Below are 19110 nucleotides of genomic sequence, written 5' to 3' on the forward strand. Positions count from 1 at the left end.
AGCAGAGTGTGTGAGTCACACGACGAAAGGATTTGTGAGAGATACGAGCAGCTACTACGATGGGAAATTTTCCTGGCTCACGATTTGGCATCCGTCCCATCCCTGAAACACAGTGCTTCCTGCCAAGTGGCAAACGTACGATAGCGTGCTACACGCTGCGCCACGTGAGACATTAAGTGACTGCGGGAACACAATGGTGACTATATGAGCTCCAGTGCTCGAGGACTTGTTCTTGTCGTAGTTCTCTCAAGACCTGCAAATGACGCCTAATGATTCATTGGAAGGTGCATTTCGTACAATATCAGTACAGTCTCGTGATGTGTTTCGTGAAATCAGATACAGACTGGATTATTTTACTGTTGCTAGGAAATATTAACAAATAGTGCGGGTAACAGATCAAGTACAAGCATCGCCTAGGCAACAAACACACAGCCCCTGTATGCGTCCAGGACCACCGTAGCGCTATGTGAAGGTAGTTTCTGATTTGGAGGAAGCTGTTTCCACTCTACCCGTTGAAGGAAACTTTTTCTCCAAAAGTTGGCCAGAAATTAGGTGAGAGGTTTCGCTTATCATCAAACTGTGTGTCGGTATAGCTAAGGGATTATACGTAAAATTCAGTTCATACTCAGTTGCGAGCATTGAGAGTGGCAGTCCTCTTCATACTTTTCATGTTGAACGGTGAAGGTACATTTCAATGTCAGATTTCATATACTGTCTTGCACCATTTCCACCAACACGAAAGTAATACTATAGACGGCATGCATTCCTCGTTCGTCGACGTTCGGCAGCTGCATCATAAATATACACCATGAAGTATAAGGGCAAACGTCGTGAGTAACAATAATGCAGTTTCTTGTCTGTGGGGCCTGTAGCATGAACTAGTCGAAATACGGTATTTCATAAGAAGTTAATTCCAGTAACTCCAATGTAATTTTTTTATTCGCATGTATCTGAAGTAGTGCACAAATCTCCAAATACAATCAAATAAAAAATTACATTGCACCTACTGGAATTCAGTTGTTATAACAATAATCCCTTCTAGCCACAGACAAAACAATTTCGCCGGCCGCTGTGGCCGAGATGTTCTAGGTGCTTCAGTCTGGAACCGTGCTGCTGCTACGGTCGCAGGTTCGAATGCTGCCTCGGGCATGGGTGTGTGTGATGTCATTAGCTTAGTTAGGTTTAAGTAGTCCAGGTGTAGGGGACTGATGATCTCCTATGTTAAGTCCCATAGTACTTAGATCCATCCACAGAACAATTTCAAAGCTCCTCAAGCCAATAATTTAAAGACTGTACGCAGCCTGAAAAGTTTAAGACTAATTTTAAATGTGTAGTGGTAAGCCCATATTTACTAAGCAGGAAAGTTGAGGAATGACGAGACAAGTGAAATAAGAGAAATTCTTGATACCATAGGCCTCCATTGCCACAGTCACCAAGCGATTAGATGACTTCTCACCGTATCTCATGTGTTTGGCTTCTGTCACTTCGTATCTGTAAATATGATATATGACAATTTTCAATCCTTTTTTGTGAGACACGATAAAACAGCATAGTGCTAAGATTCGTGCCTGAAAATGTAAACCATATCAGCGACGACAGATGATGGAAACGTCCGCGGAACGCTTTAAGCAGGTTCCAACTTCCATGTGTGCAATATTGGGCTGTTACCTACTCAAACGAACATTTCACAAGATTAATCACAGATAAGTTTCGCCAGTGAAGGATGGATGGATATACCTATAACAGGTTAAACAAAGAAGTCAGGAACAGCGAAGGGAGAAACATAGCTCAATAAATAAAACAAACTGAAAAGTGCACTAACTATAATGCATCGCTTGAGAAGCAGCAAATGATGGACAGCACGCAGTTAGATAAAGTCTTCATCATGTCATAACTGAGGCACGACATCCTGCACTGTACCCTGCACTCTGTGCCATCTTAAATCTACTAGTGGATTTCTTATTAATCTAACTCTACCTAGCCTTCATTGTAAAGCTTTCCCATTCCACTGTCAGTCGGTATTTTCAGCATTATCCTGCCTACTGTAGCACAGATCCTTCATGGCTTTTTTGTTGCTTCCGAAAGCACAAGGAAGAAATAAAGCACAGGAACTTGTAGCAAAAACAACCGCAATATGTAAGGAATGTCATGAATTTGTTTGCAATTCCTGTTTTTCAACAACACACGAATTGTAAGAAAAACAGTTTTTGTTCCTATGTTTGTATACTTTTTATTACATACACCTTCAAAAATAGCTCTGAGCACTATGGGACTTAACATCTGAGGTCATCAGTCCCCTAGAACTTAGAACTACTTAAATCTAACTAACCTAAGGACATCACACACACCCATGCCCGAGGCACGATTCGAACCTGCGACCGTAGCAGTCGCGCGGTTTCGGACTGAAGCGCCTGGAACCGCTCGGCCACCGCGGCATGCTGTTACATACACCTAATAAATAACAGTCAATTCATGCGTTTTCATGCAATTTATACACTGTTTCCTTATTATATCCTGTAAGAAAGTGAGGCAGCCGGCGTCCTAACGGCTCACAATCACAACCTCTTTGAAGCTGGTTTCACTTCTGTTGAAGCGTTTAGAGCTTTCATGCATTCGGGACGCACTTCAGGACATTAGAACATATTCAACACGTGGTTAGAAATAAAAATTGTTTGCTTTTTTGGCCAGGGACGACAATAGTCCCATAAGCCGCATGGCAGCGAAAGTGTTAGTGCCAAACTGGGCCGTAGTTGTCGAACGGTTCTACATCCCAAATTGATTCCTGCGGTTATTTCACTCAGTGTTGCTCGTCTGTCGTCGCTGACAAGTCCATGCCGCCGCTCTAGGTCGTTAAGTGAAAGCAGTCGGCTACTGCGTTGCCCGTAGGGAAAGGTAATCCATGAAATTTGGCATTCCTAGCACATTCGTCACTTGGTGGATCTATGAACTTGAATTCCCTACCGATTTCTAAAATGGAATATGCCGCGCATCTGGCTCCAACTATCATAACTACCACTACGCATTCAAAGTCTGTTAATTCAAGTCGTGAGGCCATAACCACGTCGGAAACCTTTTCATATTAATTACCTCACTACAAATGATACCTCCACTAACTTATGTACGCGATAGTCCCGCCAACTGTATATGTGCATATCGCTAGGCCATGACTTGTCACCTCGGTGTACTGTCACGCTGTTCTCCAGCGTTTATTTTGCTCATCGCATCTGTGACGACTTCCCTCACCGCGCGACTGCTACGGTCGCAGGTTCGAATCCTGCCTCGGGCATGGATGTGTGTGATGTCCTTAGGTTAGTTACGTTTAAGTAGTTCTTAGTTCTAGGGGACTGATGACCTCAGATGTTAAGTCCTATAGTGCTCAGAGCCATTTGAACCATTTGAACGACTTCCCTCATTGTTTCTCTGTTTCGTTCTGCTCGGAATTTTCTACGAGTTTCGTGTTAGTACGAGCGAGATAAAAGCTGTTGGACGGCCAGTAGAACCGACCGAGGGCGCGCGCGGGCGGCGAAGTCGGCATTGACCGTGGAATTAAATGCTGGCGCAGAGAAATGGGCTACATCCGCTAGCGACACGCGGCGCCTACTGGTGACTTGGCGCGTTATACGAGTGGTCGGCGCTCATTCACGCTAGCTGCTGGCTGCAAGCCGGCCGCTCTGAGGCCAACCGGTTGCAGGGGCCCAGGCCGCGCTATCTCTCTACACGTGTGTCTGTCTGCACCCGGACCAGCGGGCGCGTACTGGTGAACACCTCAGTGACGTGCAAAACGGCGCATGCACTCTCCTAAACGTGGTTTTTGTACATGATATTACGACGGGTTACAAAAGGAAATCTGAAAGCCAGTTTTGTTTTTTAAGTAACGCAAATATGAATCAACAGCATATTGCAAAACTAAAGTACCGAAAGTCGGTGGTAACCTTCTAGCGCCTGGCGGAAGTCAGGAAATTAGTATAGTATGAATGTTACAAATTATTAAAAGTCCATTATCGTTTAGCGCAGCCTTATCAGAATAACTGCGTGGTCGTTGAAGGGCGAGTATTTGAGGAAATTATACACTTGTATGTATACTCCGCAAGCTACTATAAGTACATGAACGAGAGAACTTTGTAGCATAGCTCGTCATTCCTCTCCCATTTCCACTCGCAAATGGAGAGACGGAAAGATGACGGGCCTTAAGCCTCTGAACGATCTCTAATCCCCTTTGGTTAGTCCTTACTAATCTTACTCGAGATGAATGGTGAAAGCAGTAGAATCGTTCTGCAGTCTGTCGCAAATGCTGCTTCTCTAAACTTCCTATAGCCACCAAAATCTGCTATTAATAATTTATTTTGCTGTGACAAGTATTGACGTAGCGTCATCATCTCGATGACTGTAACGAAACCAGGAACAGCAGAACTACAAATTAATAACTGCCTTTTTAGTATGCAAATAACTTTCATACAACGTATTGAAGGTGATAGGAACACAATTTAAAAAAGGTCCCTTAGTAGTTTTTCGCAAAAAGATCGTCCACTTCCCTCCAACTATTCTCGTTGCGAATTATTACTGTAAAACCGTTATACTGATCGACACTACCGATGACAAGTTTGGCGGCAAGCTTCTAAATTGTTTCAATGTTTTCTTATAATGAGATTTTCTGAAGATCCCAAACACACGAGAAATACTCAAGAATGCGTAACACTGGCGTTCTGTATCAGATCCGCTTGATAGGTACGTCACACTTTTCCAAAGCTCCCCCGATAAGCCCTAGTCGACCACTCGCCTACACTGCGGGTGGTCTGCCCGTTCTGTTGCGTGGCGTTGCGTAGTGTTAAGCTTGGATATATAATCGATATGACTGAGCCAAGCTACACGTGATGAATAGTAAGATTGTTGTTGTTGTTGTGGTCTTCAGTCCTGAGACTGGTTTGATGCAGCTCTCCATGCTACTCTATCCTGTGCAAGCCTCTTCATCTCCCAGTACCCACTGCAACCTACATCCTTCTGAATCTGCGTAGTGTAGTCATCTCTTGGTCTCCCTCTACGATTTTTACTCTCCACGCTGCCCTCCAATACTAAATTGGTGATCCCGTGATGCCTCAGAACATGTCCTACCAACCGATCCCTTCTTCTGGTCAAGTTGTGCCACAAAGTTCTCTTCTCCCCAATCCTATTCAACACTTCCTCATTAGTTACGTGATCTACCCATCTAATCTTCAGCATTCTTCTGTAGCACTACATTTCGAAAGCTTCTATCCTCTTCTTGTCCAAACTATTTATCGTCCATGTTTCACTTCCATACATGGCTACACTCCATACAAATGTTTTCAGAAATGTCTTCCTGACACTTAAATCTATACTCGATGTTAACAAATTTCTCTTCTTCAGAAACGCTTTTTTTGCCGTTTCTAGTCTACATTTTATATCCTCTCTACTTCGACCATCATCAGTTATTTTGCTCCCCAAATAGCAAAACTCCTTTACTACTTTAAGTGTCTCATTTCCTAATCTAATTCCCTCATCATCACCCGACTTAATTCGACTACATTCCATTATCCTCGTTTTGCTATTGTTGATGTTCTTCTTATATCCTCCTTTCAAGACACTATCCATTCCGTTCAACTGCTCTTCCAAGTCTTTTGCTGTCTCTGACAGAATTACAATGTCATCGGCGAACCTCAAAATTTTATTTCTTCTCTATGGATTTTAATACCTACTCCGAGCTTTTCTTTTGTTTCCTTCACTGCTTGCTCAATATACAGATTCAATAACATCGGGGAGAGGCTACAACCCTGTCTCACTCCCTTCCCAACCACTGTTTCCCTTTCATGTCCCTCGACTCTTATTACTGCCATCTGGTTTCTGTACAAATTGTAAATAGCCTTTCGCTCCCTGTATTTTACCCCTGCCACCTTCAGAATTTGAAAGAGAGTATTCCAGTCAACATTGTCAAAAGCTTTCTCTAGGTCTACAAATGCTAGAAAGGTAGGTTTGCTCTTCCTTAATCTAGCTTCTAAGATAAGTCGTAGGGTCAGTATTGCCTCACGTGTTCCAACTTTTCTACGGAATCCAAACTGATCTTCCCCGAGGTCGGATTCTACTAGTTTTTCCATTCGTCTGTAAAGAACTCGCGTTAGCATTTTGCAGCTGTGACTTATTAAACTGATAGTTCGGTAATTTTCACATCTGTCAACACCTGCTTTCTTTGGGATTGGAATTATTATATTCTTCTTGAAGTCTGAGGGTATTTCACCTGTCTCATACATCTTGCTCACCAGATGGTAGAATTTTGTCAGGATTGGCTCTCCCAAGGCCGTCAGTAGTTCCAATGGAATGTTGTCTACTCCGGGGGCCTTGTTTCGACTCATGTCTTTCAGTGCTCTGTCAAACTCTTCACGCAGTATCGTATCTCCCATTTCATCTTCATCTACATCCTCTTCCATTTCCATAATATTGTCCTCAAGTACATCGCCCTTGTATAAACCTTCTATATACTCCTTCCACCTTTCTGCTTTCCCTTCTTTGCTTAGAACTGGGTTTCCATCTGAGCTCTTGGTAATAGTAAGATTATATTCCTAAATTGTAGGAATTTTTTTTAAACACTCTCCTATTGACTCACATTTAATACATATATAAAGCAAGCAGTCATTAACCGTATCAAATAGAAATTTTGCCCAGGTCATGCTCAGTTCCTCCCTATAGTCGCCCAACGACATTTTCCAGTACACAACAGTGTCGTCAGTAGTCTCTGATTGCTGTTCACCCTATCCAGCAGATCGTTTAAGTACAGCCAGAGGTCCTGTGACACGTCACTGGGGCAGCTCTGATGTTATCGTTGCCATCTGCAGTGATATCACGAAGGCAATCGACTTGGTACGTTTCTAGGTTTCAGAATACTCTACAATTCTGCAGCGAAACAAGTGTACGCCGTGATGGGCACATAGCGGTAGCGATGCTGTGACGAACTATTCTGGATGTACTCCCAGTTCGAAAAACGCTGCATTTTCGAAGAAGCTTCGAAATGTAGAGTTTCAAGTGTCTCCCAATAAATAATATTCCACGCTCGAGCTCTAGTATTTCACGATGTCATTCAGTGAAGTGGTGCAGTGTTTGGAATATTGAACTTTTAGGGAAGAATGTAGTTGAAGCTCCATCTGACAACTCAGTTTAGAATTTCGCGATATTCGTTTCAAGTGAATGCGAGGCGGTTATTTAAAGGGAGGGCCACGGTCTATTCCTACCTTAATCATCCTCTCCGGATGATGGTTCCATCTCCTAATTACCTTGATATTTATGGGGCATTATTTTGCAACAGGTTTGTTTTCTCGTCTTTGAGTTGCAAACATAGCCGAAGACGTATTCAAACGCATTAGTGAGAGAAACAGAAAAAACCTGTTTCTTTAGTGTCTGTTAGATGCATGTGAGTCGCATGTTGAGAACTGCTAATATGTGATTTTTGGCACATCACTGTATCATCTCAGGGCCTTCCTGTATAAAGAAACCCTACAGATATGAATTTAATACGCCAAGGGAAGTAACACGATCACACGACACCTTGAGACTGAGTTATCTAAGACGAACACCGAATGTGTTCTTTTCAGGACATGGGCGTTTTCTGCTCTGTCCTGTTCGTATTCGAGTTTGTGTCCTACCGCAAATGACTACGTCGTCATGTTCCTCCCTTCGTTCCTTACTTTCACATAGCTACGATAACACACATGTAAATTCACATCAGCAGAGGCCTCGTGTCACATGTTAACTCACATGACATAAGAATTAGTGGATACTGGCAAGCCGATGCGAAATTTTAAATGCAGTGGAAGAAATAAATCACTTAACGATAACTAAGTAAACTGACACACGAAGAGCAAATCTAGTTAAAAAATACAGTAAGTGAAACAGTAGCCCTTTTTATCTTACAGCAGGCAATCGATGATTCAATGCAGTACGTGTGGTATTACTTCAGCTGCAGCACTGAGCACTCGATTCGAAGGAGAAAAGATCGAGTTTGAATATCTTCCCGAATACATTCCGTTGACTGCTAAAGGTCAACGGTACGAGCATCAAAATTTAGCCGTAAGAATATATTTGGCTGTAAATGTGGTGTTAACAGTGTTTTTATTGTGAATGCCAGTTCCGCACTGGATGTCTCCGTTGAATCATTCTTCGTTGCCCATATGCTCCGCCTATCGGTACTGAATAGGTACTTGTACGGTATTAATTGCTAGACTCTATGGAACGACTGGTAAGAGAAATGACCCAGCGAGCTGTAATCAATTCCGTTAACAGCGCACTTTATAGCGGTGCACTCAACTACATGGCAGTGCCAATGGGCGGCCGTTTAGCACGAAATGTTTCTCGTTATTGCGAGGTCGAAATTCAAAATCTGTAACTCATTTGAAATCAGACACTGAAAAAAGGTATCGATGAAGGAAAATGTAAAGAGATACCTTCAGGCCTTTGTGCGTCAATTTACGATGTGCATTCTTCAAGGTGCCCCACGTACTCCAGTGTTTTCTGCCACAAAGAGATATACATTTCATACCCCGATGGCTGTTATTTCCAAGATTGGACACAACGCCGATATACTCTAGGAGGTTCTCTGAGAACCATTAACATTCTTTTTGTCGGTACCCCCGATGTCCTCATAGATGTTTTCGAAACGTTTTCATGGTTCCAGTGGCCTATCGTTTACGGAGAGGCAATTATAGGAAGCTTTGAGCCCCTTTTGCGCTGTTGCCATGGTTAGAGCATCGTGAATTGGTGAACGGGCAAGTAAAGAATATTAAGACAAGGACATTAATAGAATATGAATGTCAGAACATATTAATGACCTAAGACATTGGGTCACGATTAGATATGTATTCCATATTTTATTTACTGTTTATGGTTAAATGCAGTTTCTCTAGCCATTTCAGGTAATTTATGTCTATCATAGTTGTGAAAAACGGTTTACCAAATTTGTGTCAATTAGTAGCACACTAAGTGCAGCCCTCGATAAGTGAGTGTAAATACGCTAAACCTTGTCTTGTAAACGTGTATCGTGAGAAACTAAACGATAATGGCGGAAGCTCGATGTTCCTTTGACGAGGCGTTACAAGAAGTAGATACGAATTTGTCTTGATACGCAAAAAAAGATTTACTGAGATATAAGAAAGAGATCTAAGGAGAAATTTCGAACTTGGATAAACGCGGGACTATCGACTAATGCCTTTTGGTCAAGCGGGGACACGTAGAGGTAATGTGACTCGAAGACATTCTGGCTGAGGGGTGCAAGTGCAGCACACAAGTGTACGGTGGATAGGGATTATAGATTAAGCACTTCATTGCCTTGGTCGGATGATAAAGAGCAAAAACGTCGATTTACTCATGCACATTATTAAACTTTATAAAATAATATGAATTGTTATATTAAGCGTTTGCTGTCACTATAACAACAACAACAACAACAATAATAATAATAATAAAAATGGTTCAAATGGCTCTAAGCACTATGGGACTTAACATCTCAGGTCATCAGTCCCCTAGACTTAGAACTACTTGAACCTAACTAACCTAATGGCATCACACACATCAACGACCGAGGCAGGATTCGAACCTGCTTCCCTAACAGCAGCTCGGTTCCGGACTGAAGCGCCTAGAACCGCTTGGCCACAGCGGCCGGCACATTAATTGTAATTATTACTATTGCTGTAAGCGTAATGACATGTTCCATGATCAAGCGACATAGGCACTGATCTCTTACAAAACAAAAATAAATATTCGGTTAGTGATCGAAAATTCCATTGGAGCACTGCCGGTTCATAGTGGCCAGCAGGTATAATACTTCGGCAATCAGGCATGTCCCATGTCAGCTCATCTGTCGATGGCGACGATGACTCGGCAGTGCACTGGTGAACTGTTCGATCAGCCAATACGCTGCGAGAAACTGAAGAACCATAAATAAATATTTGATGTTTCACTTAAATATGTTTCGTAATTTTATCACTTCTCACGAGATCAGCATGACGAGAAAGACCGCACTAAATGATGTACATGACGTATAATAGTTTTTCTGCAGGGCAAATTAACCTAATGCCAAGGCGAACAGAATAGTTCAGAGTTCCAGGTAACTGAAATGTTGTTGCACTTTATGCTGGTGCCAGGCGTGGCAAAGTTGGCCAGCAGAGCGTCGTGTGTGCCCTACACATGGTAACTTCCATCTCCAAGGTTTCAAAGACTCTGTGCTTTTTATCTGCGCCTTGTGAATGGTGTGCCGCGAATACCTCGAGTCGACGAAATCCGCACCCGCCAGTTTGAAATGACGCGGTAAACAATGTGTTGGCAATACGGTGGTTACCGTGTACTAGCGAGGGCTGTAAGAGAAGATGTATGGGCAACAGTGTAGCAAGTAACTTAAAAGTTCAAGGACATTAACAGCCAGTGACATATTAAAAATGGCTACCTCCTCGTTTCCGGGTATAAAGCCATCGTTCCTATACGTCTGCGCGTCGTAGGGCACGGAGATTGGGTTGGGCCACAGAACACTACTGTTGGACTTCCGAATGATTCATAATATTCATATGGAGCGCTGAGATACCGTACACGTTGGTACGTGCTAACTGCAGACTAATAGTACACCCAAAACCACATGAAGGGGTGATTCTTGCTTAGGTTGTGGAGCTATTCTCGAGTAGGGGATGTATAGCCTGCATGTGATGAAACAGGACCTACTTGTACAGGAAGACATGGTCCCACCTCATTGCTCCCTGATTTTATCTGAATAGTTAGACGTGCACCTTTATTCCACGTGCCATCTTACAGTGCGTGGCAGAGGGTACTATTAGTACCACTATCATTTCTCCCTTTCCATTTCTATTCACAAATGGTGCTTGAGAGGAACGACTGTAGATCAGTCTCTGTGTGGTTTCTAATTTATCTGATTTGTTCTTCGTGGTCATTTCACAATATGTGAGTGGGAGCAATATGTTTTTCTTTACTTTCCTTGGAACGTAGGAACTCGAAATTTTAACAGTTATCCTCTGCGTAATTCACAACGCCTCTCTAACTTCTGCCACTGAAGTTGACAAACATTTGTGCAATGCTCTTGGGCTTACTAAACGCCCCGCGACAAAACATAACGATTTTCTTCGCATTTTCCCTATATGTTCTACTGATTGTGCTTGATAAGGGTCCCAGACTGACCAGCAATATTCAGGAATCAATCGTACGAGATATTTGTAAGCAACTTTGCCTCATAAGTCATAGAGGGGAATTCGTTGGACACAGCTCAGGCCGTCCTCCGGAATTTGTTGGGGGGCACTGAGCGGTGATTTCCTAGCGCTTTTGGTTTCTCTTGCAGCCCATACCACTGGGTGAAGGTTTCTACACGCTACTATGAAGATTGATGATGTACACTGCTGGCCAATAAAATTGCAACACCATGAACGCAGGATGCAAAAAAGGCCTAGCTGCCGTGAACTGCACACATGCTTGGATAAGCAAATGATCAGCATTTCGGCGCATCAGCACAAAGTGGATAGGATAACGCCTTCTACATTCCGTGTATAAAGAAAGATTACGCAACGGATTTCTCGTTCATACAATAGCATTTGTATATTGATCGGTTTGAGATGATTGTGTTATGTCTCGTGTGAGAACAGGAACGTCTGCCAGCATATGTCAGAATTTGGCAGCGGCGGCAGTGTTGTATCCTTCCGAGACTGCGATTCCTCGTTCGACGTTGTTGCTGTTCGCGCTGGCCGGGTTCCCGCGATTTCCATACCACCATGGAATAGATCATATCAGGAGGGCTATTCTCAACCATGTGCAGGATCTCAACAGCCCCTTGTGACTACCGTCAAGAAGGACGAACACACAGTTCGCTCGACCATGCAGGATCGTGGAGCTACGCGTCATACCTTGTTTGCAGCACAAGAAGAATCCGCACGGAGAGTATGACGACGTATGGATCAGCTTGGACTTTTCGCACTGTCGCGGTTTCCCTTGACGCGACAGCAGAGAGGCGCGCCAGCGAAACGACAGCATTGGCACGTAACTGGTACCAGGCCATGTTTTCAGACAATTATTCGTTCTGCATAGAAAATCGAGATGGCCGTATTAGGTTGTGAAGGCTCCGAGGAGAACGAACGTTGTTAGATTATAATGGGCAATCAAAAAGTTTCCGTTCGAACTCCGTGCAGCCCAGAATCGCTATGCCACTCTGGCAAAATCGCCGTGACCATTGAGGCAACCATCCTACCGACGCACGAGACCGAAGATACCCCTTTGATAAAATACCATGTCCTGCTGTGTCAAGGAGTCCATCACTGCCTGCTGCACATACTTTCCCAAGCGATCAAAGGCGTGATAATCGCATGGGAAGAGATCGAGACTATAGGACTGTTGCTAGAGTGTCTCCCACTTGCGTTGGTCCGTAATGAATGAGGCTGGCCTCCCAGATCGATCTGTGTCATGTGTCGAATTGCGAGCACCACTGAACTTGGCGCATCATTCCAGAACAGTGATTTTCGACAGACCACTGCCCCATACACAGTCCTCATTCTCTGATGTCTTTTGGCAGCCAAGAAAACCATAACTGCATGTTTGTCCTGTTTGGATGCATTTAATAATGACGTCTCCACAATTTACGTTTCCGTATTTACAACAAGCACGTCGGAAAGACACGACTTCCACACTGATACCTTGCCTGCATGTCGGTGCTTATATACCTGCTATGGAGTCGCTCTGCGTTGCATATACACTGCAGCAAAGCTCTCCAATAGAGACTTTTTGATTGCTCCCTATAGATTAGTCATCTTCATAAGCGCTCGGCCCTGGCATGGTTTGCCATTGGGTACACAAAAAGATCAAATCTGGTTCTCGTAACTTGCAATTTGGACGCAGCCGTTACATTTATGACGTGTTAAGACCGTTGTCTTTGTCCTATTCTCGGAGTCATTATGGCGTTACCTTTCAGCAAGATAATACAAGACCATATGTTTCCCTTACTGTCCTGATCTGCTTCGATACAGACAGTGATGACTGTTGCTCTGGCTAGCACGTTCTTGAGACCTCCCCACCCACTGAAAAATTTGGTGGTGAGTTACCGCGAGAAGGGTTAACCACTAATCGCCAGCCACTACGGCTGATGAACCCCGGCATAGAATTGAAACAGCACGAAATGACTTACTTTTCTGTCATCTAGGCTTCGTTCGACTCGATACTCAGTTGGATTAGAACCATTGCTGCTGCCAGTGTTGACAGCTCTGTGTACTGAAGTTCGCACCCTCTAGGCCTAAATCCTCAAATCACCTGCTAATTTCGTCATGTGTTTTTCCGACTGTGCTTTGCACGGACTATGAGTAACATTTCGTTGTTCGCCACCCTTCCCGGTGATCAGCAGCGTATGAAGCCAATGGCGTGGTGTTGCAGGTGGTGCTGGTGCAGGGGCACTACCTGTCGTTCCTGCCGCTGTGCTCTCGCAACGAGCCCGTCTTCCTGGCCACGTGTACGCCAGTCGCCATGCCCGAGACGCGCGAGTGCGTCGTCCAGGGCGCCACCAACGTCTTCACCTCCATCCACGCCATGGACATGAAGTTCATGCACATCGATAAGAAGTGAGTACCCTCACCACCTCTTCACGTAGGATCTCTTCGCAACGCTGTTCGGCAAACGGCCTGCTGCTTGACGATATAGAGCTAAATGGGGACGAACAGCAGGAAACGATTTCTGAGATGATAAGAAGCCAAAAGATCATATGAATGTAACGCACGAAAAGCTAGTGCTTTAATGGTACGGAGGTAGTCAACCATCAGCATCGATTCAGCCTCAATGTGTGACCGCGTCGTTGGGGGAGTAAACCTTCCACTACCTGTGGTTGAACCTGTCTCCGATGCTGGAAGACGTGCCTTTGGTGGTAGGAAGGGTAACGTGGCTACTACATCGTAGAGCTCCATTTCTCTTCCGCATTTCCGCGCGGAGGCTTCTCAATAACATCTTCGCTGACCACAAATTGAGGGAGAACCTGTGCTTATCGTTCGCTGCAACCATACCACTAAAACACTAATGCAGACAGAACATACCCACTTGCCTAGTGTGTTCTCATGTGTGCTTTCAATCACTGAAACGTTTATTGTCAAAATCTTTTGTTCCCACCTACAAATTATAATTTATTTCTGGATATACACCCAGATCACGTTTTTAGCTTATTATACTATCAGGGACCGTTTCCTGCTGTTTGTTCCCTTTCAGAAACATCACCCTGTATAGTGTTTAGGGGCATTCAGTTTCGAGAGAAGCGTCTCCTATAGCGCAATGTTTTGTGGCACGTGATAGGACCTCGAAATTAGTCTCATATTAATGTACTTACAAATATCTGAAACATCCTAGTTAATAAAGTAATCGCTTGCTTTCAATATAAGTCGAAGACACAAAGTTTGAATAAGAGAACGTGATCAATCTTATAGCACTTTATAATAATGCATATCCAACATCCCGAATAGCTAGATTCGGCCTGTGGTCGCCATAAGATTCGATGTGTTGTTATCTTCGCATATAAAGGGTCACTAGAAAATATGTCACGTTATTATGATGCTGAAGGAAGCTACCGGACTAGTATTGGGCACAAGCCGATCATCAACGGATACTTATATGCAGGGTAGTCCGAAACACTTTGAAAAGCTTGTTAATGTGTTGCTGGGTACGTTGCGATAAGAAATAATTGTCAAGGAAAAAATTCAGTACGTTGCGCCGTTTCCGACTCAATTAATACTGAAGTTAGCCAGTCAGGCTGTTGCGTGCGCAAATTCAAGCGGCCCGAAGGATACAAATTAGTGTCATGTCCCCATAGCGTAGACGATACCGCACGAGACACAACCACTACGCCGTGGTTGTTGCAACTCGCTCGATGTGTTCCCCAGGGAAGCGTCCTGGGACCTCTACTGTTCCTGATCTATATAAATGACCTGGGTGACAATCTGAGCAGTTCTCTTAGACTGTTCGCAGATGATGCTGTAATTTACCGTCTAGTAAGGTCATCCGAAGACCAGTATCAGCTGCAAAGCGATTTAGAAAAGATTGCTGTATGGTGTATCAGGTGGCAGTTGACGCTAAATAACGAAAAGTGTGAGATGATCCACATGACTTCCAAAAGAAATCCGTTGGAATTCGATTACTCGATAAATAGTACAATTCTCAAGGCTGTCAATTCAACTAAGTACCTGGGTGTTAAAATTACGAACAACTTCAGTTGGAAGGACCACATAGATAATATTGTCGGGAAGGCGAGCCAAAGGTTGCGTTTCATTGGCAGGACACTTAGAAGATGCAACAAGTCCACTAAAGAGACAGCTTACACTACACTCGTTCGTCCTCTGTTAGAATATTGCTGCGCGGTGTGGGATCCTTACCAGGTGGGATTGACGGAGGACATCGAAAGGGTGCAAAAAAGGGCAGCTCGTTTTGTATTATCGCGTTATAGGGGAGAGAGTGTGGCAGATATGATACACCAGTTGGGATGGAAGTCATTACAGCATAGACGTTTTTCATCGCGGCGAGACCTTTTTACGAAATTTCAGTCACCAACTTTCTATTCCGAATGCGAAAATATTTTGTTGAGGCCAACCTACATAGGTAGGAATGATCATCAAAATAAAATAAGAGAAATCAGAGCTCGAACAGAAAGGTTTAGGTGTTCGTTTTTCCCGCTCGCTGTTCGGGAGTGGAATAGTAGAGAGATAGTATGATTGTGGTTCGATGAACCCTCTGCCAAGCACTTAAATGTGAATTGCAGAGTAGTCATGTAGGTGTAGATGTAGATGTAGATGTTGCACATCGTAAGCTTGGACCGTTCACTGTTTCTATTTTGCTTCATTTTTCATAGTTCAGTGCATCTTCTACCCGTTTCCATGCTGGATCTGTGTTCAGTTCTTGACGGGCTATCCTCTGGGCCATTTTACAACTAAATTTTAGTTGGATGCGATTGGATGTTTACCTTGTAAGGCGACTTGTATGGCGTAGTGGTAGTAAATTATACACACAAACATTCCTCGTGAATCAGACTACTAGTGAGAACCTGATCCAAATTCCTACAGTACTTTACCCTTCAGATATAGACAGAAAAAGGCGTCGCGGGACTTCAAGTAGCTCCAGATAGGTTGAAGTCTTGAGGTTTTCAATTTTTGTTCTTTTCATTGACCTCAATCTAAGGAATTTCTCCTTTGCAGTGATATAAAATACATGTACATTGCTGCCTTATTTCTGGTTTATGAATTCATGTAAAAAGCCAATGTGCGGACGTGACCACGTACGTTTGTCAGTTTTCAGACGGGAATTTGAGTTTTTGAATCACCCGCCTGCGAGGGCAATTATTTAGGAGATGGCGACTCAAAAGCTTTCAGATCAGTTGAGGAAGAGAAACCATATGGAGAAAATGTAACTATCACGAAACTGGATTGCAAAGATCGTATACAAAAGCGAATGGATATGAGACTGCAATTACTGAAAACTGCATAGAAGGGAAAGAAACTAGAAGATGGGAGACGATAAGATGATGGGAACAGACTCACAGAATTTTTCAGGATAAAATCCAAAATTATTGTAGCATGGTCATCAGGAAAAATATTAGTAGTGTAGAAAATATGAGAACAACTATATTGGAAGTTTTGTTTCACCTCTCTTCAACAGACGATAAACCTGTTCATCGCCTGTGCCCTCCAGGAAGGAATTTCTAGTACAAATACAACAGAGCACAGCAAAATGCTGAAAAATTTGCTCACAAACCAGGTACGTGGGGGTCTTGAAAAAAACTTTCAAAGATTTTTCAGATGACAGGCTACTGAAAAACTGTCTTCATGGCCACACCCAGAACCCCAAGTCCACCAACAGCATAATTTCGGTCGTAATTATCAAGACAGTGTTTGTGTCAATTAGTTAACTGAATTTTTGTGTCCTCGATGCAGTACTAACGTTCATTGAAGGAAATGCTGCAAGGTGTGAAGTATGAAAAGACTGCTACAAACTGTTGGTTGTTTAGCAGTCAAACAAATGTTAAATTTAGGTAAAGAAAGATTTAGGCCATCAGACGGAGCTTTTAGAGACCGCGGAACAAAATGAAGACAGCGCAGATGAACAAGAAATAGGAAATTGCAACATGAGATGGAAAAGGCAGCAGACTGCCAATCATATAGAGCAGATGTGCAGAGAAAACTTTAAATAGCTGTTTCCCGTAAATTTTATTTTTTAAGAATGAAGTATACTTTTTCTCAGCTCCTGTTTGCTATAATATGTTGGCTTTGGAGTATTGTGCTTATTTTAACACGGGGGTTTTCTTATGTTGTAAATCTCATAGAAGTTACAGCCATACATACAAAGAAAAGTGTAGACAGTTTTTTATTTGTATGGCTACTTTTTACAATAATAAGGATTATCTTTAAACTTCAGAAATCCCTCTGTTGAAGTAGTTATAAATGTGTAGTCGATACGTCACGTTTTTTCCAATTTTTGTTCCCGATGTTTTGTGAGAAATAAATATTACATTGTTTAAGGTGGGGATTTCCTACCTGTCCAGAGCCCCTTAATTTATAATATATGTAGATTATGACGTTAAATCTGGTAATTACTGAACGAGATGCCACTTCACACATAGGTACATCACGGGTCTTTAGGTGTGTGTGCATACAGTCCAACAAACAAAGGTAATCAACAGTGAAAGTAGTGTAATGAAAAGAACATATTTTCCTGCCCAGTTATGTTAATTCCTTACTTGACACTGGATCCTGGTAGCCACATCCGCTGTGTCCATCTGGCGGGCTGGCAACTGCAGCTCGGACTGCCGAAATTTGTTTCTGTCAGCGAAGCGGCCTTTCCTACGAGAATATTCATTAACAGTGATAAACTGCGCGTTCATGCGAAACCTTAAATATAAGGTTACGCCGCGCGCGCCGGCACGACTGGCCGCTAATAACGCGCGACCACACGCTGCTCCGGACGCGCGCTGCGCCAAGCTTAAATCAGGGCGACGCGCCGCTCCAATTTAATACCCGGCAGCTCCAGCGAAATAGAATCACGTCACAAACAGTAGACTTTATCAACTTTCTAAAGCAGCTGCTAATATTCTTTTTATCTGGCTCGTTTGTTTGTTCCCGTACACTGAACGCACGCGCTAACGCAATTAGCGGACGCGCATCCGCGTCTTTCGGTGTTTTTTTATTGCTCTTAATATTAATGATCGCGCAAGTTGCAACGTAGCCTCAGTCTTATGCACCTAGCGGCAATACGTATGTTCTTGTCCAGTATCTCAGATACTTGTCGTTTTTCACGATCAAAACAAGTCCGGTAGCGACGAGCGTCTTAGGTTTCCAGGACAATTTATGCATTGAATTATTCTCGCACGTGTGCTAAAAGACGAGACTACTAACTAGGTCATAATTTTAGGGAATTTGTATCTCATCAGCCAATTCAGTTTTCCTGCTGGTCTTATTGGGGAACTGGAATTGATCTGTTTATTTTGTACAGTAGTTTGGTAACAGGCGGTGCCTTGCAAACGCAAGCGTATAATTAGCTGATGCCGTTAAAGCATATTTTGTGCTGTAGTCCCTTGTGATACACATAGTTATTGGCATGAGGCGTTTCGGCAACATGCTGACATCCAAAAGGTTTCTGCGGATCCTATTTCATCATTTAAATATGACTTTTCCCCTGTGTTTGCCACTCACTGCATCTCGCTGAAAGAAACGTGATGCGCGAGTTGAAAAATGCACACCACTTTCTATTGACTAACTGATATTATGTTACATTGTTACATGGATCTGATAATCTGTAACATTGTACAGTACAGAAGTACAAGTTATTTAAAAAGACAATCATGAAAAAAGTACAGCTACATAGATCTTTGCTAAAAAACTTGTATAACGCAGGTACAAGAAATAATGTTCGGAAATTCCCGTTACACACTTCTATGACTTGTAGAGGGGAGTGAATACAAAATATTTTGAATTGAAAACCTATGTCCAGAAACGTATCGTTTCCGTTCTACGACAGTTTCAATTCAGATGTTTAAATCATCCGATTCTACATCTAAATTTGAATTAGGCGTGATGTAGTGCAGCTATTAGATAACAGTTCTAAAGGAAACAT

General features: G+C 43.1%; 1 protein-coding gene across 1 annotated transcript in view; it reads left to right on the forward strand.

Moving 5' to 3' along the window:
• The window catches only part of LOC126298105 (neuronal PAS domain-containing protein 4), a gene marked incomplete at its 3' end in the record, with an annotated part of 1124810 nt that overhangs the window by 929196 nt on the left and 176504 nt on the right, over nucleotides 1–19110 (forward strand). Inside the window, exon 6 of the mRNA XM_049989427.1 lies at nucleotides 13408–13592. Within this exon, the coding sequence (XP_049845384.1) occupies nucleotides 13408–13592 (185 nt within the window). The remainder of the gene's footprint in view (nucleotides 1–13407; nucleotides 13593–19110) is intronic.

The sequence above is a fragment of the Schistocerca gregaria genome, chromosome X (genome assembly GCF_023897955.1).
Source record: "Schistocerca gregaria isolate iqSchGreg1 chromosome X, iqSchGreg1.2, whole genome shotgun sequence".
Taxonomy (NCBI): domain Eukaryota; kingdom Metazoa; phylum Arthropoda; class Insecta; order Orthoptera; family Acrididae; genus Schistocerca; species Schistocerca gregaria.